General features: G+C 43.7%; 1 protein-coding gene across 4 annotated transcripts in view; it reads left to right on the forward strand.

Annotated features, from left to right (window-relative positions):
* Positions 1-27,794, forward strand: part of NRK (Nik related kinase) — a 277,334-nt gene that overhangs the window by 161,736 nt on the left and 87,804 nt on the right. For all 4 annotated transcript variants that reach the window (XM_033946124.1, XM_033946125.1, XM_033946126.1 and 1 more), the window contains 8 exons: positions 1,555-1,747; positions 6,249-6,398; positions 8,509-8,658; positions 13,723-13,872; positions 18,800-18,931; positions 23,925-23,992; positions 24,093-24,205; positions 27,385-27,479. In XM_033946124.1, coding sequence (XP_033802015.1) covers positions 1,555-1,747; positions 6,249-6,398; positions 8,509-8,658; positions 13,723-13,872; positions 18,800-18,931; positions 23,925-23,992; positions 24,093-24,205; positions 27,385-27,479 — 1,051 coding nt within the window. The remainder of the gene's footprint in view (positions 1-1,554; positions 1,748-6,248; positions 6,399-8,508; positions 8,659-13,722; positions 13,873-18,799; positions 18,932-23,924; positions 23,993-24,092; positions 24,206-27,384; positions 27,480-27,794) is intronic.

Raw genomic sequence — 27,794 nt, forward strand, 5'->3', positions numbered from 1 at the left:
GAGGCTCCAAGCTATCTGGCACATCTTCAGCCTGAGTCTTCATGTAAGACAGTTTTGGAACATATAAACTTTTAGCTGTAACAGTATTTTGAGGTTTAGAAATAGATTCTTTGTTCAAAAGGATTTCAGGAGCAAGCAAATGAGTTTGGAAAATTCAGGAAGCAAAGTTTTCTTTCCCCTGATAGTATTCTCCAGGACTTCCAGTTTATGATATAGGGATAAACTGTCCTTAATTCCAGAAGGGATTGGACTTGAGGTTCTAAATCTAGAAACCTTTCATCAAACGACTCCATGTTCTGATCGATGGTCGTGAAACCTAGTCACAACTTCACTACTGAAGTGACAAAGCTGAAACACAGTCCCCTGCGGTAAACCCTCTGTCCGTGTAAACACACACTAAGGGGGAAATTCGACATATGGGCCTAAAACATTGGTGCCGAAAATGCGCTATTCCATAACCCGGGCATCAAATTAGACACAATTTTTAGACTAGTGTTTACACCCAGGAGCTGCACTTAAATTTAGGCATGGCCATTTGCGCCAAAGAAAACGTGGCACAGATGCTAATGCCTAAATTTAGGCGTTAATGCCCTTACAATAACACATGTAACTTAACAGAATGCCCACGATCCGCCCATTTCTGTGCCCTCCCCTATTTTGACTCATGTGTAAAATTTAGGCATGGATTCCGCTCTTGTAGTTGTCGCCGGTGGCGAGCATGAACAGAGGAGCTTGGCCAGTGAATCTCTTCAGCTAGTGGAGTTTGGGCATCCCCACCAGCAAAGGTATGAGTGGAACGAGTAGGGATGGGCAGTGGTGTAGCGAGGGTGGGAGGCGCCGGGGGCGGTGACACCCCCTATGCCCTCCTCTCTGCCCCCCCACTCATTCCATGCCCCCTCCCCCCGCTACACTCACACCCTCCCTTCCCACCCCTGTACCTCTTTAAATCTTCACCAGCACTAGCAGTATCTCTGGCCTTCTGGTCACACTGGCATTGGCTTTCCCTCTGATGTCACTTCCTGGCCTCATGACCCAGGAGTGATGTCAGAGGGAGCCAGGCTAGAGTAGTTGCTTCCACTGGTGAAGATTTTAAAGAGGTGCGAGGGGTGGGGAAGGGAGGGTGCGAGCATGGCATGGGGGGGTCGGAGAGGTGCCAGCGCCCGCACCAAGATGGTGCCCTGGACAGTCCGCACACACCCCCCTCCCCATCCGTCCATCCATCCGTCCTCCCCTTACTACACCACTGGGGGCAGGAGAGGGAAGAAGAGCTGGAAGGAAATGCTTTGCCCCCTATGTCCACCCCTGGGCCCCCCCCTTAAAATTGGACTTCTGGCTAAGACCCTGGATTCTCGATTGCCTTTCTTTACAAAAAGAGACATTGAAACAAAAAAAAAAACTGAAAAGATTTATTGCCTTTCTTCTGTTATGCCTGAGAAATATTTCCAAATTTGCAGCGATGAATGCAGAAGCTACTGACGTTCAAAGTCTGCTCTCTTTTTTGATGGTTTTCACTTCACTGACCTCTCGTTTATGTGCACTGTTTCCTCATTTTAGCTCAATAGTGAATCTTCCTGGTGAGTCAACCCTCCGACGGGAGTTTTTGCGATTGCAGCAAGAGAACAAGGGCCGGACCGACCCCCAGCGGCAGCAGCAGCTGAAGGACCAGGAGAAGTACAAACGACAGCTGCTGGCAGAGCGTCAGAAGCGCATCGAGCAGCAGAAGGAGCAACGGAAGCGGCTGGAAGATGTAGGGATGGCCAGAGGGGTTAATTTCACTTGCATTGAATGTTTGGTCAAAATAGGAATGCAACAGTAGCCAACAAAGTTCTTTAAAGCGAAAAAAAATTTAATTTTGCTGGTGGGAACTCAGTCTAAACCTTTTGTTGCATATTTGCAACAAAGAGATTTATTTAATGGAAAACATATGTTGCCCACTTAGGCTGACTGAGTTGAACCTTTTTTGGCATGTAAATCCCTCTGTTTGGCTAGGGGAAAAGCAACTCCAGTTCTTGAGAAAAACAAACAGTCCTGGTTTTCGGGATAACCCAATGATATAGTTTAACTATATGCAAAATACTGCATTTATGGGTATTCTTAGCAGATATCCAGAAAACCAAACCTGATAAGAAGCTCTTGAGGATGGAAGTTACCTACCCAGGGTTATGCATGCCAAAAATAAAGGTAAGAATCGGGCCCTAACGCCATCTTGGAATTCTTAACCTTGTAGAAAGTTGTATTTGTTGACAGCTCAGTGCCTTTCTGTTTTTTATGAGGCCAATTTTCAGTTATTTACACACATCAGACTAAGGGGCCCTTTTACCATGCTGTAATAAACACTAAAGGCAATTACATGTGGTATAGCAAGGTGGGGATGAAGGGCAGACCGCCCTGGGCGCTGACTTGGCAGGGGCACTGGCAGCCCCTCCTCCCCTTGGCGGTAGAATGGGATGAGATGGATCCCTGAAGAGCACAGCCCCGCCGCCACCGCATCTACCTCTTCAAATCTTCATCGGCAACGAGCAGGCTGTGCTACGCGCTGGTCTCATTCTCTGACGTCACTTCCTATTCACTGGACCAGGAAGTAATGTCAGAAGGAAGTCTCAGCTGGTGCAAGCAGCGGGTATACCAGCCTGCTCGCTGCTAGCAAAGATGTGAAAGGAAATGGGGCAGCTATACCAGGTACCTCCGTCCCGGGCACCAGCTTCCCTTGCCAGTGGAGTAAGAAAGGAAGGAGGCACCTGGGGTGGTGGCACATGGCACCACTGCACAGTGCACCCCCTCCCCCGCCACACACACATACAAACACATTCTTCCTTGCCCCATGCGTCTCCCGCTCCCAAACTTCTTGAAATCTTAGCTGGCAGCGAGCAGTACCTTCTCCCTGCTACCATCCACGGCCTCCACTCCCTCTCTGACATCATTTAATGGTCCCACAAGCAGGAAGTGATTTCAGATGGAGAGCCGAGGCTGGCGCGTGCAGCAAGGAGGAGGTGCTGCCTGCAGCCAGAGAAGATTTCAAGAGGTTGGTATGCGGAGGGGATGAGAGATGCTGGTGCCGGTGCCCCCGCCCAGATGGCACCCGGAGGGGGTCTACCCCCGCTCTCTTACTACACCACTATCGGGTTACCATATGGCTCCAGAAAAAGGAGGACGGATTGAGACATCCAGGTTTTACCACCAATTTCACACTGTTAATCGCATAACTGCCATTTTAGTGTGGAAAACATGCATCTAATTGGCACCAAATATCAGTCACGCTATATAGAAAGGGGAGGTAAGTGTGTCTGGCCCAGTTGCAACTAGGGTACCCCACGATAATGGACATTTTAATGCAAGACCTGCAAAGAACATCTTGGCACTCCCCTGCCCCCAGTTGCTGCATTAACCCCTTCTTTTACAAACACATAGTGCGGGTTTTAGCGCCGGCAGTGGCGGCAACTGCTCCAACGCTCGTAGAATTCCTATGATCATCGGAGCAGTTGCTGCCAGCGCTACAACCCGCACTATGCGTTCGTAAAAGAGGGGGTAAATTTGCACATTAATTTATTGCGTTAAGGAGTAATTGTGAAATCTAACGCACTTTAGTAAAAGGGTCCATAATTGCGATTGCCATGTTAATCCACTTTAGAGGTAATAAATGAGAAAGGGAAAGAGGATGAGATTTGATATACCGCTTTTCTATGGTTACAGTCAAAGTGGTTTACATATTATATACAGATACTTTAAAAAGGTAAATGAGCCAAAGATGATAATATCAGAATTTATAAGGGAAACGTAAAAGTGTTCCAATGACAGAGAAAGGTAGGGGGTGAGATACAGGGAGAGATAGATGGGTGATCAAGAGGTGACAAAGCAGTATCATTTTATGCTTTATCATGTAATAAGAAACTCAGATCTCGGCTAAGACCTCTTTTTCTGGTGTCGAAATGTTTCATTGCCGTAGTAACTTTGTGGCGTTTAATGCGGTACCTGCGTAAGTTCATGATCCCCAGAAGAGCAATCTTTGTTCACTATTTCTGCGCTGAATGATATTGAGGGGCATTTTCGATGTGACATCTAAAGTTTGGAAATTTTGCAGAGCACGCACAAAGATCCAGTGGCGATCATGACCATTTCTGAAACAGAAAAATGCCTTTCTGTTACAAAAACGGTTATTTCTCAGATGGGTTTGACATGATAGTATGATATGTAACAAGGTAGAACCTAGCACGGCAGACAGCTCCGTGGTCATATAGGTACCACATTACACACCACAAAGCTAACCAGAGAGATACCTTGGTAGCGAAATATTTTGCAAGACCAGAGCACTGCCTCAATGACTTCCTAGATAGAACACTGAAGAAATGTCTAAACCAGTGTTCCTCAACCACCGGTCCACAGAAATTTTCTGCCGGTCCATAGGGCCGGCACCTCCATTGGGCCCAAGACAGTGTTCTGTAGCCGCCGGTCCACGGTGTGATCAACGCGACGTCTTCGGGCCGGCTCCCTGAGTGCTGCAGTGCACAAAGTCATGGGAAAAGGCTCCTACGCGCGGCCTGCGCCTGAACCGGAAGCCTTCTCTCTGATGTCACAATGTCAGAGGAAAGACTTCCAGATGAGGTGTGGGACGCGCTGCCCACAGCTTTGTGCAATGCAGCACTCAGGGAGCTGTCCCGAAGACGCTGCGTTGATCGCACAGTGGACCGGCCCAAAGATAGCACCGGGGGGCAGGCCAGAAGGCAAGGCATATGGAGGGAGAGAGACAACAACAGTAGGAGAAATGCTTTTATTTTTTTGTATTTAGTGATTGATTTGTCTGTTCAGGATTTTATTTAGTGATTGATTTGTCTGTTCAGGAAGAAATGTATTTGTTTCTTTTCCTCTGGGGTTGTACTGTTGCAGAGTCTTCTTAGGGTTTGTTTGTGAATATTAGTACTTTTAGTTTTTGGTCCTGCATTTGCATGGGGTTATCTGTTTTCTGGTAGGAATGAATGTTGAAAAGCATACAGTATGCTTTGTGTATTTTAGTTTTGTGGTTAACCATTATGTGTTGTTAATACAATTATATTGTGTGTATATATGAAAAATGAATGGAAAAAATGGTGTTACAATTAGTACTATTATGGGGGTGTGGTCTGGAGCGGAGACTGAGTGGAGACGGGCACGACTTAGCCCAGTGTTCTTCAACTGCCGGTCCGCGAACCAGTACTGGTCCACAAAATAATTATTTTATTTCCGCCAGTCCATAGGAGTCAAAAGGTTGAAGAACACTGCTGTAAACAATCCAAGAAGATAAGACTTTTGAAGTTAAGATAATGAAATATTTTGACACGAACCAACAAACCATGTGATCTGTGTTTCCTATCATATGACAAATCATAAAAATTATTAGAGCTTGTTGAATCCTTTCTTTTGAATGTGATTGGTGAGTTCTGTAACCCTTTCTTTTACTAAGGTGCGCTAATCGAATTAGCGCGCGCTAAACGCTAACCCGTCCATAGACTAACATGCGCATGTTAGCGTTTAGCGCATGCTAATTCAGTTAGCACACCTTAGGGCTCCTTTTATTAAGGTGTGCTAGGGCTTTAACGCGCGGAATAGCGCGCGCTAGACCTTAATGCCAGCATTGAGCTGGCGTTAGTTCTAGAAGTGTAGCACGCGGTAATTTCCTGCGTGCGCTAAAAACGCTAGCGCACCTTAGTAAAAGGAGCCCTTAGTAAAAGAGGGCCTAAGTTTCCTACGTTTGTGGTGTATTGCAATCAGGATACTACGTTGTAGACAGATAAGGTGCCTGATTAGAGGTCCTTTTGAAGCCATGTAACCAGTGGCGTAGACAGGGGGGGGCAGTCCACCCCAGGCGTGGTCTTCCTAAGGGTGCGACACCCCTCTCCACCCCACCCCCTGCTCCTTTATTTGCCATGCGCCCCTTGCCTTTCCCCGTACCTTTTTTTACTTCCCTGGCTTGAGGATGCCGCCCGCGTCGGCATCGGCACTCTCTCTGGTGTCACTTCTGGGACCCGCACCTAGGAAGAGACGTCAGAGGGCACGCTGATACCCGACAAGGGCATGCTGCTCATGGCAGAGAAGTTAAAAAAGGTACAGGGAGAAAGGGAACTTAAACTTAAGGAAGGGGTGGCGGGGAAGAAGGCAGGGGTGGGGTACCACCTCCTCGGGCACCGCTCACCCTTACTACGCCACTGCATGTAACAGCAGTGACCCAGAGAGAAACAACACAAGAACTGGCCCGCTTTCTTTTGCCATGTCTGCAGCATCAAAGGAAGGAGCAGGAGCTTCGCAAGTGGCAGGAATGTCAGCAGAGGTGGGCGGAGACAAAAGACGGGCAGAGGAAAGAAGAGAGAGGTAAAGAAGAGCAGAAATGTGCTGAGGACGAAAGACAGAAAAAGTCAGAAAGAAAGCAGGTAGTGTATACCGTGTTTCCCAGAAAATAAGGCAGTGTCATATTAATGTTGGGTCCAAAAAACGCACTAGGACTTATTTTGGGGGATGTCTTATTTTTTTTCAAGTACAACAATCATCTCGCCCTTCCTCTCCTCTACCCTAATTCTTCCTTTTTTCCTTTCTCCCCCCCACCCCCCAATGTGCAGCATCATTCCTTCTCTCTCACCCTTCCCCTTGTGCAGCAGAACCCCACCGACCCTCCCACCGTGAGACTGACATACCTATGCTCCGAGGCCTCCTAAAGTAGCAGGGAGGGGGTTGCTGAATCGACGAGTCTGACTTTTTTAGCAAATCTTGCAGCACTAGTGTCAGGGATGGAGGGAGCTTCGGGGGGTCGATCTTAACTAGGGCTTATTTTCGGGATAGATCTTATTTTCGGGGAAACAGGGTAGTACATTGTATTTGTTACTATAATTTTGTTTTATTCCTTGCATTAGAACAGAGGCAAAGTGATTGTTTATTCATAATTTTTTCCTCCAGCCAGCCATAAACATGCCCTGGGCAACCCCCCCCCCAAAAAAAAAATAAAACCCACCTCTCCCAGTGCACTCCTGCCCTGCCTGCCTGCATCATGCCAACAAGGGAAGCCAATAAATGAGGCACAAGTTTGCCCCCCCCCCCCACCAGCTTTCCTTGTGCCCTGGCCTTGATGTTCAGTTTCACAGGCTTTAGTGGATTGTCTTTATTAGCCTGTCTGTCATATTTACCTTGTATGTCTTAGAGCAGAGTGTTTCAAGAAGTGGGCGTACTTAGGGTATGTGACACCTGAGGCCGATAATTTTTTAACACACCCTCATATAAAAAATATTATTAGTATACCCACCTGCCCCCCCCCCCCTTGATACGTCTGAGGAAGGGGATTTTGGTCTCTAAACATTAATAAAAAAATGTATTAAAATTAGTCCAATAAAAAGATTACCTTATTTTAATTTTCTATTTATAAATGTTTATCAGTACAGCTACAATACTATTTATTCTAAAGCAACAAAAAAATCTTTTTTTTTTAACCTTTTCTCATCTCTGGTTTCTGCTTTTCTCATCTTTTCTGCACTCTATTCCATCTAGCATCCACCCTCTTTCTCTGTCCCTTCCATTTTTCTCTTTTTGTCTCCACTCCCTCCCCCATGCTCTGGCATCTCTCTCTTATCCTTCCCTTCTTCTCACCCTAGCTCCCTTCATGGTCTGGCATCTGCTTCCCTCCTCCCATGCTCTGGCATTTCTCCTTCCCTTCCATCTATCCCTCTCCCTCCATGCCCTGGCATCTCCTCTCTTCATTTCCCTCCCTCATTTCTCCCTGGTCTAGCATCTCCTTTTCTTCCTTTCCCTCTCTCCTTTCCTTCCTTTCCCTCTCTCCCTTCCTTCCCTATGGTCTGGCATCTCATTTGCCTCTCCTCTCCCTTCCCTCATCTTCCTTCTCCCTCCTTCCCTCTTTCTCCTCAATTGGATGCAGCATGTTTCTCCCACTCCCTCCCTTGCTCTCACTCTCTTAGTCACCCCCAGTCAGCAGTGCAACATTCAGAACTCGCTGTTGTTGCCAGCGCCAGGTCTTCCTCTCTGTCGGATCCCACCTACTTCTTGTTTCTTGTTTCTTGCCACTGTTGAAAAAAGTTTCTGGAATCAGACCATGACTTTGGCCCTCTCTCGGAGCACCCTCTTATGGACTGCACCCAATCCGGAACTCCCCCCCCCCCCCTTGGTATGCCACTGGTTTCAAACCTTCCATTGAATAGCTCTTAGCCAGTCTGGTTTTCAGAATATTCATGATGAGATGCACAAATAATTCCCACACTCTGCCTCCATTGTATGGCACAGTAGTTCATAAATATTTGGATTTCATGTCTAGGGGGTATTCAAGGGCAGGTCTGTGAACCCCTTACATAACCATAACATTTTATTGGGCATTCTGCAACTATCATTTTAATTCTTCGAGGAACTGGTGGTTAAACTTGTTACCATATTACTGTTATAACAAAGCAGATTCTCCATCTGGGTGGGTAGTTAGCAGTCAGAAGTGCATAATAGAAAAAGGAACTAAAAAAATAATTATTATTGACTTTTGGTTACCTGCAGAGAAAGGTGGAAGAGGCGCAGCACAGTAAGAAGGGCCATCGTACCCTGCCCAAAGATCAGACCCAGTTATTATTTCTCCAACATGACCACAAACAAAAGAGCAAGAATCTTCCACAAAGCCCATCACAGACCCCCAGCATAAGTAAAGAGGTAAGCTTGAAAGAGCTATCTTGTATGTATACTTTCATAGGAGATGCGTGATACAGTCTCCCGGAAGAAGTGGTGGAGACAGAGACTTTGTCTGGGATAGGAAGAGATAATGGTTACTGCGGGTGGGCAGACTGGATGGGCCATTTGGACTTTATCTGTCATCATGTTGCTATGGGCTCCTTTTACTAAGGTGTGCTAGCTTTTTTAGCGCACGCAGGATATTACCACGAGCGACGCAGCTAGAGCTAATGCCAGCTCAATGCTGGCGTTAGCGCCTAGCACGTGAAGCAATGTAGCGAGCGCTATTCTGCGCTTTAATGCCCTAACAAGTTTCAAGTTTCAAGTTTTATTGTATTTTGATTAAACGCTTAATCCAAATTCTAAGCGTTTTACAAATTACTAAAATTACAAATATTGAGGGAAAAATACATTAAAAGACAGACAATACATTAACAAACAAGATACATGAGGAATAATATGGGGAAGAGTTACAATATATTTAAAGAGTAAGAAACAAATAAGGAAAGCACAAAAGGGGAAAGGGAAAGACTTAAAGCTTCAATGAAGCTTATGAATAAATAATATACTGTTATAAAAATTAGAAGATTAATTAGCAAAAACATCGTTAAAAAGAAAACATTTAAGTTTTCCTTTGAATTTTTCTATATTGGATTCTTCCCTTAAATAGATAGGGAGAGAATTCCAAAGTTGGGGAGCTGATACAGAGAAAATTAACTGCCGACGGGTGCTTATGATTTTTAGAGATGGGATTGATAATAAATGTTGTTCTGTAGATCTTAATGTTCGGTTGGTGGAGTATGGAATCAAATATTTATAGATAAATGCAGGAGTTTTGAAGAAAAGAGTCTTAAATGTAAGTAAACAAATTTTATAAATTACCCGATGTGTAACTGGTAGCCAATGAGCATCCCTAAGTAGTGGTGTAACATGGTCGAACTTCTTTGCTTTAGTAATCAATTTAATAGATGTATTCTGAATAATCTGAAGTCGTTTGATTTCCTTTTGAGCAATACCATTATACAGAGCGTTACAATAATCTATCTTAGATATAACAAGAGAGTGGATGAGGATTTTAAGAGACTTAGCACAGAGAAATTGGGAAATAGAACGAATTTGTCTGAGTCTAAAAAAAGAGAATTTAACGATACTACTGATATGATCATGAAATGTTAGTTTATGATCAAATATGATTCCTAAGATTTTTATGTTTTTAACTTCTTGCAGTGAGTGACCTTTGATAGTGATTGGAAAGTTAAGATTTAAGTTGTCTTTCCAGGGGAAGAGTAATATGTTTGATTTGTTAATATTCAATGCTAAGCAATTGTTATTTAGCCATTGAGATATTTTTTCAAGTTTCGTGTTAATTGTTAAGAAATCCGCAGGATTATTGGGATCAATAGGATGTAATAATTGAATGTCATCGGCGTAGGCGAAAACATTAAAGCCGATGGATTGACATAGAGTAAGGAGTGGAGCAAGAAAAATGTTAAAAAGGAGTGGAGACAAAATAGAACCTTGTGGAACACCGAATGTAGAAGAAAAAGTATTAGAGGTTTCATTATTGAATAACACATGTGATGTACGATCGGATAGATAGGATTGGAACCAAGAAAGTACCTGGTCTGTGACTCCAATAGACTGAAGCCTGTTTAGTAAGAGCTCATGATCGATCGTATCAAAAGCAGCTGTAAGATCCAATGAAATTAATAGAACTGATTGGTGGTGATCTAAGAAGTATTGTATGGAAGTGGTCATTCCTATTAATGAGTGTTCTGTCGAGTGGTGTTGCCTAAAGCCTGTCTGGTTTGGATGTAAGACGTTAGTATTTTCAATGAAGTCAGATAATTGATTAAAAACTACTTTCTCAGTTATTTTAGACAGAAATGAAATATTGGATATTGGTCTGTAATTTGACATGTCATTAATACTGACTTTTTGATCTTTAATGATAGGACGGATAGTTGAATTTTTCCAGAGTGTTGGCATGTAGCTTTGTTTTAAACTTTCACTGACAAGTGTGAGAATTGCTGGACCGAATATTTTAAAATAGCGCTTAAGAAGAAATGGTGGTATAGAATCAGCTAAGGAGCCTTTTATATTAATAGACTTAATGAGGATTTCAATCTCTGTCAGATTAGGTATTTTAAAGAATGAACATTTTGAAGAAAGTAAACAGAGTTCAATTTGTTCTTGAACAGAATTAAATAATTGATTTGTGGTGAAAGTTGATCTAATTTTATTAATTTTATTGATAAAATATGTTGAGAGATCTTGAGCAGTAAGATTAGATTCCTTTTCGTAATTTTTCGACTTATTAGAATATGTAATTGAATTTAAAATACGATATAGTACTGAAGAATTAGTAGCTTTCAGAATTTGGGCTGAGTAATATTTAGTTTTAGCAAGAGTAATTTTTGATTTGTAAAATTTAGAATGTTCTTTAAACAATTCGGTATTAACTGGTGATTTGTTTTTCCTCCATTTGCGTTCAAGTGATCTCATTTCTATACTTCAAACTTCAAATTGGAAGGGTACATATTCTCTTACCCCTCCTAACTCCCTTCACAGTGAATAATAATATAGATTCTCAGAAGTACCACCTAGCACTCATACAAATTCATTGTGTCAGGCTTTATGTATTCTAAGTCCCCTTTTGGTCTAAGTCCCTAGGCGCACAAAGGCAGCCGGGAAACGTCCATTCTCGGAAAAAAGTCTAAAATGTTGGGTTTTTTCAAGAATGGCTTACTTCCATCAGAGCTTACTTCGATGTCTCATCATTTCGAATTCTGGTACAATCCCTTATACTGAGTCAACTCGATTATTGTAACATCGCCTACTTGGCACTCCCCCAGAAGAATATGCGGCGATTGCAACTGATACAAAATGCAGTGGTTAGACTACTTTGTGGACTGAAGAAGTTTGATCACGTAACACCTTCCTATCAACTTCTACACTGGCTGCCGATGGAGGCACGTGCGAAATTCAAGTTTGGTTGTTTTTGCTTCAAGGTACTTTATAGCTTAGCCCCTAAATATATAACAGAACCTTTTCTCTTTCACAACCAACAGATATAGGCAAAGCTCAAACCCAAACTTTGTTTCTCCATCGGTAGAGGTTGTAAATTTAAAAGTCATCACCAACATCTTTTCTCACATCAAGCAGCATTATGTGGTAAAGATCTGGAACAACTGCTCGTGCCTACTACTTATAGGGAATTCAGGAAACGCCTAAAAACACATCTGTTCCTGAAATACTTAGGAAACCAACCTATACAATCTTAGTCCTCAACAAACGATCTCTAGAACTGTTAATCACTAAGTCTGTACTTTGTTTATTCCACTCAATCTGTAACATCTTTAATCATTGTAAACCGCATAGAACTTCACGGGCCTGCGGTATATAAATTGTTATTATTATTATTATTGTGTTAATTGATAGCAATGTATTGAAATTGTATTTTAAGCAATGCTGTTGTATGTAGTAGTGTATTTTTGAAATTGTATGTTCTGCTGAAATGTCTCTGTTTTCTGTTGTGAACTGCCTAGAACTGTCGGTGGGGTGGTATACAAGAAAATAAATTATTATTATTACCTGTACATTCAGCAATTTAATCGCCCAGACTGCCACTATGTGTATGTTTAGAACACATTACCGACCAAAAAATCGCCCAAGTCCCAAATGCCCAAAACAAGACCTTTTAGGCGAAGGAGGGGCCAGTCCTTCACCTAAAAGCACGATTCTGTCATAAACAACACCGGTTAGAGAATCCTGGAATTGTCTCCCCCCCCTTCCTGCAACGATCAAGGCAGGAGGGGTGACCTCTCCCTGAATGTTCCCCAGCAGGAGAGATGCCCAATCTCTCCTTGTATGATCCCCCAAATCCTTCCTGAATGTTCACCAGCAGGAGCAATGCCCAATCCCTGACACCAGCCCCCCTCCGAAGCTCCCATGTGATTAAACTCTTCACCGGCAGGAGGGATGGCCAATCTGTCCTGCTGGCCACCACTCCCCCAAATCCTGCCAGACTGCAAAGCCCACTCCCCGGATCCTCCTCTCCAACCCCACCCAGACCCCTCTACCCCCACTAGGAACCCCCCTAAACCCACTTCATCCCCCTGGACCACCCTCTAATGTTTTGGTGATGGCCCTCCCGCCGGCCGGCAGCCCCGCCTTCCTCTGAATGGCAGGTCTGCCCCTTTCCAGTGAATTGTGGGATGCACCAGGGAGGGGTCTAGGGCCTGATTAGCCCAGATGCCTAATGCCACGCCCATAGGAGGGGGCCTCAGGCAACTGGGCCAATTGGAAACTTATTGTGAATTGTGCCTACGTAGGTACTCTACTGTGCCTAACACCACTTCCAGCATTATCCACGTCCATGGTGGCGATAAAGCGCCAACATAGGCCCGATTCTTGTGCCTTTTATTTAGGCACCAGTAGGCGCTTTATTTCTACTGTTTTTTGCCATTTTAAATGGCATTTCTCAATTAACTTAGGCGCTGGTAGGTTGCCTATTGGTTCCTAAGTTTTGGTGCTATTTATAGAATATCCCCCTCACTTGATGAATTCCCCCTTTAATGTGCTTGTTAAACATGTGCACAGCTCCCATAATTAGTGACATTAATTATACTGTATTTCTAGGTTACTCTGGTCACAGATTAAAAATTGATGTTAAAGGAATGGTTCAAAGCAACAAGAAAGTTGACCCTGATCCCTCCACAAAGGGAATACGACCAAAAAACAAAAGAATTGGGGAGAGTTGATGTCCAAGATGGAGGCTTTATTAAAACAAATAGATAATTCACATAAAAATGTCTAGGGCTGAACCTCTGAGAACATGTGGATCCAACACGGTTCGTGTTTCGACACTATAGTCTTCTTCGGGGGTCCCTATTGATCCTAAACGCAGGCTTGTGGATTAAATAATAAACATAAACCTCCGCACTGTTGAGATGCACTCAATAATGAAACGTTCAAAACAAGGATGTATGTTTTGATAGATTTAATTTAAAAAAAACATGTCACTGCTTTCATGTTTATTTTCAGGCTGAGGACAGACAAATGAAGACAGATGTAGCCCAAATTAATCTTCATTGGGTAGGCCTGGGACATCAAGCAGTGCCTCATAACAGACTTGGATCAGGGAGCAGCTCAAGTCCCTGTACTCCCGCCCTGCACAGAGCAGTGTTAAACCAGGTAACAGTACTGCAGCTGGATATCCAGTGCCCAGCAGGACATCCCAGTGGAGAAAATGTCACTTTTGGCATGATTCTTGGAAAAACAGAAACAAGACAGTAATAAGAACATAAGAATAGCCTTACTGGGTCAGACCAATGGTCGATCTAGTCCAGTAGCTCGTCCTCATGGTGGCCAACCCAGGTCACTAGTACTAAGAAATGCAAAAACCCGAGGGATCAGTACAGTTTAGGGGGTGAAGAACTTTTGTGCATGAAAGAGGAACGGGACTTGGGTGTGTTAGTATGTGATGATCATAAGGTGCCCAAACAGGTTGAAAAGATGATGATGAAAGCTGGAAGGATGCTAGGGTGTATGGGGAGAGGTATGGCCAGTAAGAAAAGTGAGATACTGATGCTCCTAAATAAGACTCCGGTGAGACCTCATTTAGAATATTGTGTACAATTCTAGAGTCCGCACCTTTAAAAAAGATATAAATAGGATGGAGTCGGTCCAGAGGAAGGCTACTAAAATGGTCAGTGGTTTTCGTCATAAGGCATTTGGGGACAGACTTATAGATCTCAATATGTATACTTTGGAGGAAAGGCAGGAGAGGGGAGATATGATAGAGACGTTTAAATACGTACGTGGCATAAATGTGCATAAGGTGAATCTCTTTCATTTGAAAAGAATCTCTGGACTGAGAGGGCATAGAATGAAGTTAAGATGTGATAGGCTCAGGAGTAATTTAAGGAAGTACTGTTTTACAGAAAGGGTGGTAGATGTGTTGAATAGTCTCCCGGTAGAGGTGGTGAAGACAAAGACTGCGTCTGAGTTTAAGAAGTCATGGGACAGGCACGTTGGATCTTTTGGGGAGAGGAAGAGATAGTGGATGCTGTGGATGGGCCATTTGGCTTTTATCTGCCATAATGTTTCTAAGTTTTTATGAATCCAACAAAATCGTGGGATAAACACAGAAGAATCGTTATATTGGAGTAACCTGAGTAATAAACTGAGTGGCAGTTCATCCCCAAACCAGCAGTGGGATGACTGCACTGTGCTTCTCAGAAGGGAGTCAGAGTAGCCTGTGTGGAGTTGCAAATACAGCCCAAAACAGTGGTTGCAGTCTTAAACAGCATTGCTTGAGTGCATCAGACTTCCAAGGAGGTACTGCGGTAACCTGTCCTGCATGGAGTAGCAGCTTCCACCCTACAATTACATCAGAGCCCTTAGAAAGCTTGTAGCTTGAGATGAATATTAGGTCAGGTCAGGTGGATGGAAGATGGAAGCTGGCATTAAGTTGTATTCGGGAATGCTATCTAACCATCTATCTAAAGATGATCAACTGGGCACACTGGATGGGCCATTTTGGTGTCTCTCTTTCATCTACTAAACAAATAGATTAAAATGTGGAATTGAGCTTGGGAAACCTTGAATTCATTTAGGCATACAAGCTCCCAGATTCCAGGAGCCCTAAGTTGTACGTTCTGGTTGGGGAAGTGGAGAAGGATGGAACAGATGAGAGATCTAGTTTCTTTGCAAAAGTCCCCTGCTGGCAGCCATTGCTTGTAGTCTAGCAGCCTATGTCAAGTGAAAGGGAGGGGGGGGGAACCTAACTCTGAGAAATGCTTGATATTGCTTCTTCAGTGTGTGAGAAAAGAATATTATTTTGTTTGAGCAAGTAAACATGCCTAAGAGCAGTGAGATGCTTGGGGTATAATTTTATGGTGAGAACACTCTACCTTGGGAAATTATAGCACTTGACATCTCTGTAGAACAGCCCAGTACCCTCCTCCTTGTCTTCTTGCATAATTGTAGAAGTCCCGGCCTTGCAATGTGCAGCTGCATAATCACAGGCGGCAGATTACTACCTTGTCTCTTTCTCTGCCACACTTGGCGCAAGTCAGACAATGATGTCATCTGGGTGGATTTCCACTTGCCTCTTCCGTCTATTGCAGTGTGTCCAGGGGGCCTGGCTGTTGTCATAACACCCCCTCCCCATCATCAACAGCCCAGCAGGATAATACATTTTTCTGCTTATAATTACCAAACAAGATTTTGTTGTTGTTGTTGTTGTTGTAGAGTGTGGCTTTTCACCTTTCTGTCTTAACACATGGAAGTAGTTGTTATGGAAGCTTCCAAACTACATTTCTCGACTTGTAAATATGCAGGGCAGATTGAGATGTAGGTTCAGCTTGGTTTTTGATTGTTTTGCTTTGTTTTTGTATGCAGTTGTCAGAGGGCAAAATGTCTGGATTGGGGACAACACAGTAAACTTAGGGTCCTATTTAGGATGCATGTTTCCTCTCCCTCCCCTCCACCACCACTACCACCACCAACTGGGGGCAATTGTGGCACAGTGGATAAAGCTACAGCCTCAGCAACCTAAGGTTGCGGGTTCAAACCCTGGCTGCTCCTTGTGACCCTGGGCAAGTCTAATCCCCCCATTGCCCCAGGTACATTAGATAGATTGTGAGCCCACCGGGACAGACAGGGAAAAATGCTTGAGTTCCAGAATAAATTCATGTAAACTGCTCTGAGCTCCCTTGGTAGAACAGTAGAGAAAATTGAATGAATAAATAAAATGGGAAAAAAATCCTCTTATAACATATCGGTGGTAGCTGTAAGGTGGCATGCCTAGGTGCACCAAGTAACACACAATGCCCCCAATATTCAGCACTATTTAAATGGCCAGTTAAATAGCACTTAGCCAGCTAATCGCTAATATTCTGCAGGAGATAACTGGTTATCGCCACTGAATATTCACGGTTAGCGGCTAGCCCCAAATATTCAGTGCTGGCCGGCTAGGTTTAGTAGGCAAATCGGACCACAAAAATAGCAGACCTGGTCTTTGCCCGTTATTAACTTAACCAGCAGGCACTGAATATTTGCTTAGCTAAATTCTGAGCCACCTAAAGGAACAGAATGGGGGGGGTTCAGCATTTACCATGCACTGTTCAGCAGCGTGCCTTTGTTAAAGGACCTAAAAGCACCGGCCCAAAAAAAATCCCTGAATATTCAATATCGGTCACTGGAAACGGCTCGGCATTGGGTATCTGAGATGGGTGTCAGCGTCGTAGAGGACAGCATATTGCCCTGCATGGCTGAAAATTGCCCAGATAGTGTATAGTACTCTATAAATTACATGTGTACCTGGAAGACACGCCCATGACTTACCCGTTCTCTGCCCATATCTAGATTTCCAAAAAGCCTTTGACAAGGTGCCCCATGAACGCCTACTCCGGAAACTGAAGAACCATGGAGTGGAAGGAGACGTACATAGATGGATCAGAAACTGGTTAGCGGGTAGGAAACAGAGGGTAGGAGTGAAGGGCCACTACTCGGACTGGAGGAGGGTCATGAGTGGGGTCCCGCAGGGTTCGGTGCTCAGGCCGCTGCTATTTAATATATTCATAAATGATCTAGAAACAGGGAAATAGTGCGAAATAATAAAATTTGCAGACGACACCAAACTATTTAGTGGAGCTCGGACTAAAGAGGACTGCAAAGAATTGCAAAGGGACTTGAACAAACTAGGGGAATGGGCGACGAGATGGCAGATGAAGTTCAACGTTGAGAAATGTAAAGTATTACATGTGGGAAACAGAAACCCAAGGTACAACTATACGATGGGAGGGATGTTATTAAATGAGAGTCCCCAAGAAAGGGATTTGGGGGTAATGGTGGACATGACAATGAAGCCAACGGCACAGTGCGCAGCGGCCGCTAAGAAGGCAAACAGAATGCTAGGCATAATCAAGAAGAGTATTACAACCAGAACGAAATAAGTTATCCTGCCATTGTATCGGGCGATGGTGCGTCCGCATCTGGAGTACTGCGTCCAATATTGGTCGCCTTACCTTAAGAAGGACATGGCGTTACTCGAGAGGGTTCAGAGGAGAGCGACGCATCTGATAAAGGGGATGGAAAATCTTTCATACACTGAGAGATTGGAGAAACTGGGTCTCTTTTCCCTGGAGAAGAGGAGACTTAGAGGGGATATGATAGAGACTTACAAGATCATGAGGGGCATAGAGAGAGTAGAGAGGGACAGATTCTTCAAACTTTCGAATAATAAAAGAACAAGAGGGCATTCGGAAAAGTTGAAAGGGGACAGATTCAAAACGAATGCTAGGATAAAAATGTGAATGTAAAAGTCCAACCGGACCCTACACTGTCCGTGTTTCGGCGAACACGCCTTCCTCAGGAAGGAAACTATGAGGTACCAGGATTGGCCCATGATGGAAAGATGGCACCCCATAGTTTCCTTTTCTCTTACGTCGCTTGGCACACTTTTGTTCGTGTGGTCAAGTATACTGTAGACACTAATATGCATGCTTTAGGTTGGTACCACAGTCACCATTATCCTTTTTTGTTTATTACTATTCATTATCACTTTCTTTTCAAACTCCTCTAGGACCCCTGAAGAAGGCGTATTCGCCGAAACACGGACAGTGTAGGGTCTGGTTGGACTTTTACATTCGCATTTTTATGTTTTTATAGTTTTATGTATCAGAGTGCATAATAAATCATTTTCAGATCATCAATATCCACAGCTTTTTTGTTTTCATCATTGGTAATTGACCACACCATTAAAAACCAATTAAGAGTTCCGCACAGAACTCGGAGTGGCTTATCAGCTTTTCTACCTTGATGGAGAGGGCAACTTAACCCTTCTATACCGCCTCAGACATCGCAGTATTTTTCTCACGTTGTGCTCATGTGCTTCCTTAAAAAATGTCTCTGCATTGGGACAGACTAGCTAATTGCCTAGCTAACATTTTAAAGTACTGAGCGCCAGTGCCTACATTGGCTACCTCCCACATGGAAACCATTTCTGTATCATTTGCCCACTAACATGTTTGCCTACCCCTCATTAACCCTGTGCTGCTCCTTGCGGTAAGCCTTCCACTTAAGCCCCTCAGTTTGTGTACTTACACATTTGCAGAATGAGAATTTCCGTTCCAGCCGAGAGGCACACCATAGCAGCTCACTGTCTGACATGGCTCTGACACCGCTGTGCCCTGGGCCGGGTGACGTATTCTGGAGTTCAGGACAAAGGGAAGAGCCGCCTCCCAAGGTAACAGAAAAATGCATGCTGTTCCATTTATTTTTTTACCTACTCTAAATTTCTTCACGTAGACAATAGGGGGCAGATGTTTACAAAGATTTAGCCGGTCGCTGACTGGGTATATTGGTTGATTGGGGCGAGCCCAAAGGAATTGAGAGGAACATAGTAACATAGTAGATGACGGCAGATAAAGACCCGAATGGTCCATCCAGTCTGCCCAACCTGATTCAATTTAAATTTTTTTTTTTTTTTTCTTCTTAGCTATTTCTGGGCGAGAATCCAAAGCTTTACCCGGTACTGTGCTTGGGTTCCAACTGCCGAAATCTCTGTTAAGACTTACTCCAGCCCATCTACACCCTCCCAGCCATTGAAGCCCTCCCCTGCCCATCCTCCTCCAAACGGCCATACACAGACGCAGACTGTTGATCAGTCACAATATCTGTGTTTATCAAAAGACAAGGAAAGGACCTCCATGACAAATGAACGAACGTGCAGGATCCTTCTTTATACTGACATAACATAACGCTGAAGAGCGACAACGTTTCATAGAAAATCTACATACTCGGTTTTGTATAACTCTGTCTCTGATGAGGACTTCATAAGGACTATCTAACAGATTTTTTAAAGATTTCCTGCAAGCCAACGGCTTTCGACCATAATAAGTCAAGTGCTTTTTGGTCTTTTAATGAATATGTGATATTTTGCTGGTGACATTTTTCACTTAATTGTTTGATAATAAATAAATTAAGAATTAAACACATCAATAAGGTTTTAGGACCGATGATAAAAATCATACCCCAGTAAGACTCCCACTGGATAGTGAGGTTTGGGCGTTTGAGGTCTTTTCCTTGTTTTTTATTTATTTATTTATAATTTCCAAATTAACATTTCAAGATTTAACTTGTACAGAAAGTGACTTAAAACAAAGAAAAAAAAATTTTTCCCCCAAATGTATTAAAAAAGATATTGCTTAATCAATTCAAGTCCACAATAAGATCCAAGATGTAATATAAACAAAATAAAAATAGTTCATAAGAAGCGTAGCACACGGTTAACTGATATACAGGCGTCTAATACATTTAATGCCCTCATTTCTTCCCCTTCTCCAGACGAGAGAAAGAGAGAAAAACCGTCATCTGGAATGGCTCAAAGAAAACATATTTCTGAGAATTATATTGTACTAGCTGATGCCCCGGCGTTGCACCGGTATTTAATTATAGCAATAACACTGTAAATGGATTCAAATAAAGATACTTTATAGTGGTGAATGAAATTATTTTTTTACAGCTTAATAAAAAGTACAATATTCAAATTATAATGTGAAATATTTGACAAAATGAATACAATACAACTAACGCAAAACGTGATTATAAACAACATTTTTAGTTTCACCTCCTGGAGCAAGAACATATAAATTCTTGGGTGAACCCACCCTTGAGCAAGCAACATAGAGTTGTGGGCCGCGAGACCCCCAGAACATATCACCCCAGGTAGTGAGGGATCAGCATACCAAGTTTAGTTCAAATCGGTCCCACAGCTTTTTACATTTTTCCCATTGACTTGAATGGGTGAAATCTGAAGTTATGTTTGTAGCTCCGCCCACGTGTGCAGGTGGGCCGCGAGACCCCCAGAACATATCACCCCAGGTAGTGAGGGATCTGCATACCAAGTTTCGTTCAAATCGGTCAAGCCGTTTTTGAATTACTGTGAGAATGGCAGCTTTTTACATTTTTTCCATTGACATGAATGGGTGAAATCTGATTTTCTGTTTGTAGCTCCGCCCACGTGTGCAGGTGGGCCGCGAGACCCCCAGAACATATCACCCCAGGTAGTGAGGGATCTGCATACCAAGTTTCGTTCAAATCGGTCAAGCCGTTTTTTGCGTGATCGCGGCACATACACACATACATACCTTCGATTTTATATATATAGATAGATTATACACTTGCATGGGTGACGAAGATAAAAAGTCGCCCTAAGATCTAAAACTCCAGATTCTAATAAGAGAAATTATTTTCTTCGCCTTTGTGTGTCTCTTGCCAAATCAGGAAACATTTGTATCTTAAAATCCAAACCCTTTTTCTCTTTATTTTTAAAGAAAAGTCTCAAAAGCCAATTTTTGTCCAAAGTAAGAGCTAAAGTCACTATTAATGTTGCTGGTATAGCACTTTGCTTATCTGATAGCTCAAGTAAAGCTGATACATCAATTGGACCTTGGTTTCTTTCCTGTTGTTGATTCTGATTTTTATTTGACAAGTAATAAACCTGCGTGAATGGAGGCAGTGAATCTTCAGGGACTTCCAATATCTCTATTAGGTATCGTTTTAACATTTCTCGTGGAGTAATTGTTGTAATTCGAGGAAAATTAATCAATCTAAGATTATTACTCCTCGAGAAATTCTCAAATGTCTCAATCTTCCTTCTTAAATTTACATTGTCCTTCTTTAATGTCTCTTGAATTAATTTAGAAAATTTGAGTTCTTCCTTAATATTCTGGACATTTGTTTTTGATTCACCAAGGTCTTGTTTTATTTGACCAATTTCCTTCTCTTGCATTTTTATCTTCCCTTCAATATGCTGATGATTAATATTCACAGTCTTAACTAAATTGGCAACCAGATCCCACAGGGCGTCCAAAGTCACTTCTTGGGGTTTTACAATATTTAAAGAATGCAAGTCTATTGCCATAGAGTTCTGCTCACCAGCCAGAGGTTTCTCTCCTTTTGGGTCGGCTCTGACCCCGATGCTGCTCCATCCTCGTCCTTACTCAGGCTCCACTGAAAACTTTGGGAACCTGAGTCGATATCTGCCTCACCATCCCCGGTAACCTCCGGGGGAGAGTGCATGTCGACTTCCGGCTGCCTCTCAACCCCCGGGGAACTGGTGGCCTGATGATTAGGGGGAGGTGCTCGTGCGTCGAGACTCAGCGTGGTCTCGAAAGCCCGCAGAGACGCCTCCATTCCGTTCCCCGGAAGCGTCTCAGACAAGGGCATCACCGACGGGACTGAGGCGCCTTGCATCCGCCTCAGTAAATCTTCAATATTGCCAAAGGTAGCTGTTCCGGAGCGTCGCGAGGTTCCAGCGACGCTCTTCCCTCTTCGCTTCAGCATATTTAGGATTGTATACCGGCAAAGTAGCACCGGAATTAAATTTTAAGAAGAACCTTTTACAAGCGGTAGCTCAGTAACCTGCGACCGCGGCCACCTTGGATCAGACCCTCGTCCTTGGCAGTTTTAACCCCTTGCTTTTTGATAAACACAGATATTGTGACTAATCAACTCCCTCTCATTTCCTTTGGGTAATAATCAATCTAACTGAGGTAGTTTTTTTTCTCTTCTTATTAATACTGTCTTGTTGATTGGGGCTAGCTGCCAATATTCAGCGGCACGTAACTGGTTAAATGCCATTGAATGTTACAGTTAGTGCCTGAATGCAGTGGCGTAGTAAGGGTAAGCGGCTCCCCTCACCCCACCCTCTTCCCCGCCCCTCCCCCCTGCCGCGTCCCCTTCCCCGTACCTTTTTGACTTCTCCGGTGTGAGCAGCACGCCCACTTCATTATCGGCTCACCCTCTGACATCACTTACTGGGCGCAGGTCCCGGAAGTGATGTCAGAGAGAGCTCCCATGCCGACGTGGGCAGCAACCTCACGCCGGGGAAGTAAAAAAGGTATGGAGGGAAGGCAATGGGCACGTACGTACCACAAGGAGAGGATTAGGGGGCTGGACGCGCCCCCCCTCCTTACTGCAGCTCCCTTACTATGCCACTGCCTGAATGCAAAGCTGGCTATCTTGGGGATGTTCTGAAGCACCGTCAGCACTTGGCCACATAAGTTCTGATATTCAGCACTTAAGCAGCCGGGGTTAATGGATAATTGGTACCATATAAAAAGTCGAGTAGCAAGGGTGCGAAGTGCCTAGGGTGGTAGTGCCCTCCCCCTGCAACACATACACACCCTTTCCCTTTTCATTTTGCTGACGCATGCAGCATTGTCAACATGCTGCCTGCACCAACCTCGGCTGTCCTTCTGACATCACTTCCTGGTTCTGTGACCAGGAAGTGACTTCAGGGAGCGAGCTGCAGCAGGTTGGCGATGCTGCTCGTGCCAGCAAAGAGTTAGAGATATGGCGGAAGAAAAGGGAAGGCATGCACAGTGGGGGAAGGGCAGGGAAGGAGTGGGGGAGAAGAGGTGGTGGTGCGCCAACCAAGACAGTGCCCGGAGCAGTCCATCCGCCCCCCCCCCGCCCTCCGGCTCCCTCCTTACTAAGCCACTGCACATAAATATCCTATTTTTATGGTTATATAAATGATAAATATCAACTTAAGCGGATATGTGTTAGCCGACTTACAAATGACCAGATATTCAAAGCTGAAACCTCCCACAAAGGTCCCAGATTTGAATATACAGGAATAATGCTATCAGTGGTGAGCAAGGCACTAACCACTGAAGACTGGGTATTTTGCAGTACGTTTGTATAGGGTTACCAGACGTCTGAAAAAAGCCGGACACGTTCTCTTTTTAGAGGACCATCCGGGTGCCCGGAGGAATTTCCAGGTTTCGGAAGGCCCTGAGCTTAGGGCTGCATCTGGAGGGCCTCTGTATATTGCCGGACATCAACGTGATGACATCACACACACACATGCACGCATGAACATGATGTCATGGCGCCGACATCCGCACATGCATGGAGGTCCTCCAGACATGGCTCCGAGCTCGGGGAAGGAAATACAAGGTTCATGTGGGGGAGGGGCTGAGGCAGAGTGGGGTGGGGCTGGTGAGTAGAACAGGGCAGGGAGAAGTGTCCTCTTTTTTTAAAGAGGAAATCTGATAACCCTACATTTGTAGGAGCTGGACAAATAGGAATGTAAGAGCGATGCATGTTTTAACTAGAATAATATCTTTTACCGGTTTGTTTGTCCAAGTTTCATGTGACATTTTGTAATTATTTAAAGAAGCTGGGGGTGCCAGAGTTCTTGATTCACTTCTTTGCTTTAAATGTTTAAGGTTCCAGAAAGATCAACTTCAAAGTTTTACAATCGAGAGCATACTGGTCATCAGAGATGCCTTTCCAGGTAAATCCCCTGGGTTCTGCCCTCAAACTAGCACTGATTTATCATCAATATCAAACATTTTTTGTCTCTTAATAAATATTAATTTTGTTTCCATTATAAGCGGCATGCAGCCATTCCTGCTGGAACAGGTTGAAAAGCCAGGCGGTATCAGCAGTGCCCCTGGAAACAGCCCATGGGAGAAGGCATCTCATCTGAGTAACACATCAGCATCAGGTAATTCTAATACCGTGCAAACATGCATCTGTCAAAAGTAGCTTTGCATGCTTTGATGGCTTATTCTGCTCTCCTGGTGTCCGAAATAATGCTAGATAGTCAGAGAGAAACATAATAGGTAGTTGTTAGGTCATTGTTATCTCATCTCTGTCTTCTGGGATATGTAGTATGGATGTGCATTGGTGAATGTACAGTATATTCAGTTCATTTGTGCACCTCAAAACTTTTTGGTGCACCCCAAATTGAATTAATACATACTAACCTATGAATTAATGTGTGTAATGAATTACAAAGAGTCTAGTGCAGTGGTTCCCAAACCTGTCCTGGAGGACCCACAGGCCAGTCGGGTTTTCAAAATAGCTCTAATGAATATGCATGACAGAGATTTGCATATAATGGAGATGCCAGGAATGCAGATCTGCTCCATGCATATTCGTTAGGGCTATCTTGAAAACCCGACCGGCCTGGGGGTCCTTCAGGACAGGTTTGGGAACCACTGGTCTAATGCAAGTAAAAAGAAAAATGAATGAAACAAACTGAAAAAGAAAAGTCTGAAGATCAGAGAAAACCCTTCAAAGAGTCAAAAACAAACTGCAAATGTTTAAGGGGCTGTTTTCTAAACTGGCATCCAGATGTAGGTCTGCCACCAAAGGTTTGTGCTTGTGCTCCTCAGGCCAGCATACTTCCCTCCCCAGTGAAGGGAGAGTGGTGTTGAGAGATACCCATGATCGCAGACTGGATTTTGTTCTCAAAGAAACAATCTGAGGCCGCAGATGCAGGGTTAAAGGCATCTGATGTTGCCCACACTTGCCACTCCAAGTTGCACTGTGATTCAGAGGCAGATGCTGGCAAGGATCACCAGTTTCTTATCTCGGGAGCAGATTAGGTGGCAGATACTCTATTCAGGGTATTGAGCAAAATTTCTGCTTATGCCATTTCCACCTGCAGAATGCTGTGGATCAAAGTAGGCTGAAGATTCATCCTCTAGGGCAGGGCTGCCCAAGTCCAGGCCTCGAGATCTACCAGGTTTTCTAGATATCCACAATGAACATGCATGAGAAAGATTTGCATACCAAGAAGGCAGTGCAGGCAAATCTCTCTCATGCATCTTCATTGCGGATATCCAGAAAACCTGGCCTGCCAGTAGATCTCGAGGACCGGACTTGGGCAGCCCTGCTCTAGGGTGACACTGAGCAAGTTACCTTTTAAAGGCCAATTGCTTTTTGGGAAAGGGCTGAACAATCTCATGACCAGTGTGTAGGATCACAAACCCAAGTTTTTACCAGACAGCAGACCGAGAACCACTAGAGGGGGGAGGGGCAGGTCGAGGTAATTTTCATGACTCAAGGTGCGCTAGCGGTTTTAGCGCACACTACAATGCCGTTCGCGCTAACCCCGCACTACACGGAAAATACTAACGCCAGCTCTGTGGAGGCGTTAGCGTCTAGCGCGCGCAGCATTGTAACACGCACTAAGCGCACGCTAAAACTGCTAGCGTGCCTTCGTAAAAGGAGCCCTAGGTGTTTTTGCTAGTACTCAGCACTTTTCATATCATTGAAATAGAAAAGTGTCAAGAAAAGTGTGGAATAACTTGTAAGTTTCATGGCTCCACATCATTCTCTTCTTGGTTGGGCTGAGAATGTTTCATCGGCTTCTTGCATTGTGATGTCATAATGCCTCATTCCACCAATGCCTTAGAGCCAACCTCATCGGTGATGTCACAATTGCTTGGTTTCCCTATACTTGTGCCCATTTACTAGATGCATTTGCTTCATTGAAACAAAAAGTGTGGAATAACTTGTTAAGTTTCATGGCTCCACATCATTCGCTTCTTGGTTGGGCTGAGAACGTTTCAGGGGCCTCTCGTAATCTAAGAATCTTACTGTAATTGTACCGGAAAATTTAGGAATCTTATTGTAAGCCACAATGAATCCTTGTTGAAATTTGTGGAATATAAGAAATGATATGGTATGGTAATGTTATATATTATTTTCATTACATATTATAGCAGTATGTGTAGAGTGAAAAAGGCAACAATTTACGCATATTTCCATTACATATCATAGTTGATTCTAAAGTGTATATCATTCAAAAAAGACCTTCTACTTCGCCAAAAACATGCTAATTTCTCTGGCTGCTTTATAATCAAATAAAGGATAATTTGTTAGGAGAGAGAATTTCATCTCTGAGGGGGGAGTCTGCATTATCTTTTTTTTAAATGGCTAAGGGAGAAACCTTACCAGTTCTGGAAACAGAAACGTTCCCACATGGCTAGACTGGTTTCTTGTGTTCGTTTATGTAATTAGAGCAAAGTTAGCTCTGGCATGCGATACAGAGGAAGGAGTTTTGTTACTTGTCCAAAACTCACAAGAACGCTGATTTAAATGTGTGGGTTCTATAAATACATTTCAGCTAATACTGTCACAAAGCTGCTGATGGGTCAGAGCGATGCTAAATTCTTGATAGCATGGGAGTTGTGCTAAAGCCTTTTAACACGATACCAAATTGATTCTTTAGGCTGGACTAAAAATGTTTCCCATATGTGTATCTGAAGGGAAACCAGCCATATGTGTATAAAACAAAACTATAACAAGAGAACCTTTTAAAAAGACTAAAGAGATAACCTTGAAATAATTATTTTCCCTCCTTAACTGAGTGCTCACTGGAGAACAGTCGTCTCCAGTCCAACAGCACGTCATCTCATTTTGGAGGTGGATAAGATCCTTCTGTTCTCAGAGCCCTTCAGCACGGAGGCTTGGTGAGAGAGGGCTGGAGGGCAGACAGGTTTGTGGCACTAGGAAAAGCCACCCTCACAGCCCCCTGGCTTGGTTACAGAAGAGATAACTTTGTTTTGGCCTTGAATCACCATTTGTTTTCCCACAGTGGCTTTGGAGCAATTTCTCCAAGTGGGTTAGTTTTTTTGCATACATTAACAGGCATGAACTTTTCTCCTAAGTCAGGGCAATGTGGATTATGAGCCATTTCTTGGACAGCTGTATCAAAACGCTTCCTTAATGAAAAGAATTCCAAAAGAGTTGGCACATTGTAAAGTTTCTTCAAGTACTTAGAAAGTGCTTGAACTGTTACTGAAGGAAGCTAGCCTATTGAAATGTCGTCAGAATTGTAGATGAATCTGTACGTCTGCCCTGTGTTTTAAGGATGTGCTTTGGGAATTACAGGGTCATCAAATCCAGAGGCTCAACGTTCCCAGAAACATCTCCACAAACTGAAGAAGATGGAAAATGGGCCAACTTCAGTGGTGTTGGAGATTCCCGTAGGTTTTTCTTCTGACTATAAAAATGCCACCTTTAAATCCATTCTACTTCTAGCATTGTGCCTAAAACATTTTGGTATATTATATAATTCACCACCCTCCAAAACTCCCCCCAAATCTACTATACCCACCATTCTACCACCCCAATAGCCCTAATGGCTGCAGGTGGCACTTACATAGCAGTATAGTAGGGTTTTCATGGGCTTTGGTGGGCTCCTACTCTAAATGTAATGGTGAGAGTGGCTTATGGGCCTGGGTCCTCCTCTCTATGGTTCACTATCCCATCACATGTATGATATTCTACTAAGCATTCCC

Source organism: Geotrypetes seraphini, chromosome 5 (assembly GCF_902459505.1).
Source record: "Geotrypetes seraphini chromosome 5, aGeoSer1.1, whole genome shotgun sequence".
Taxonomy (NCBI): domain Eukaryota; kingdom Metazoa; phylum Chordata; class Amphibia; order Gymnophiona; family Dermophiidae; genus Geotrypetes; species Geotrypetes seraphini.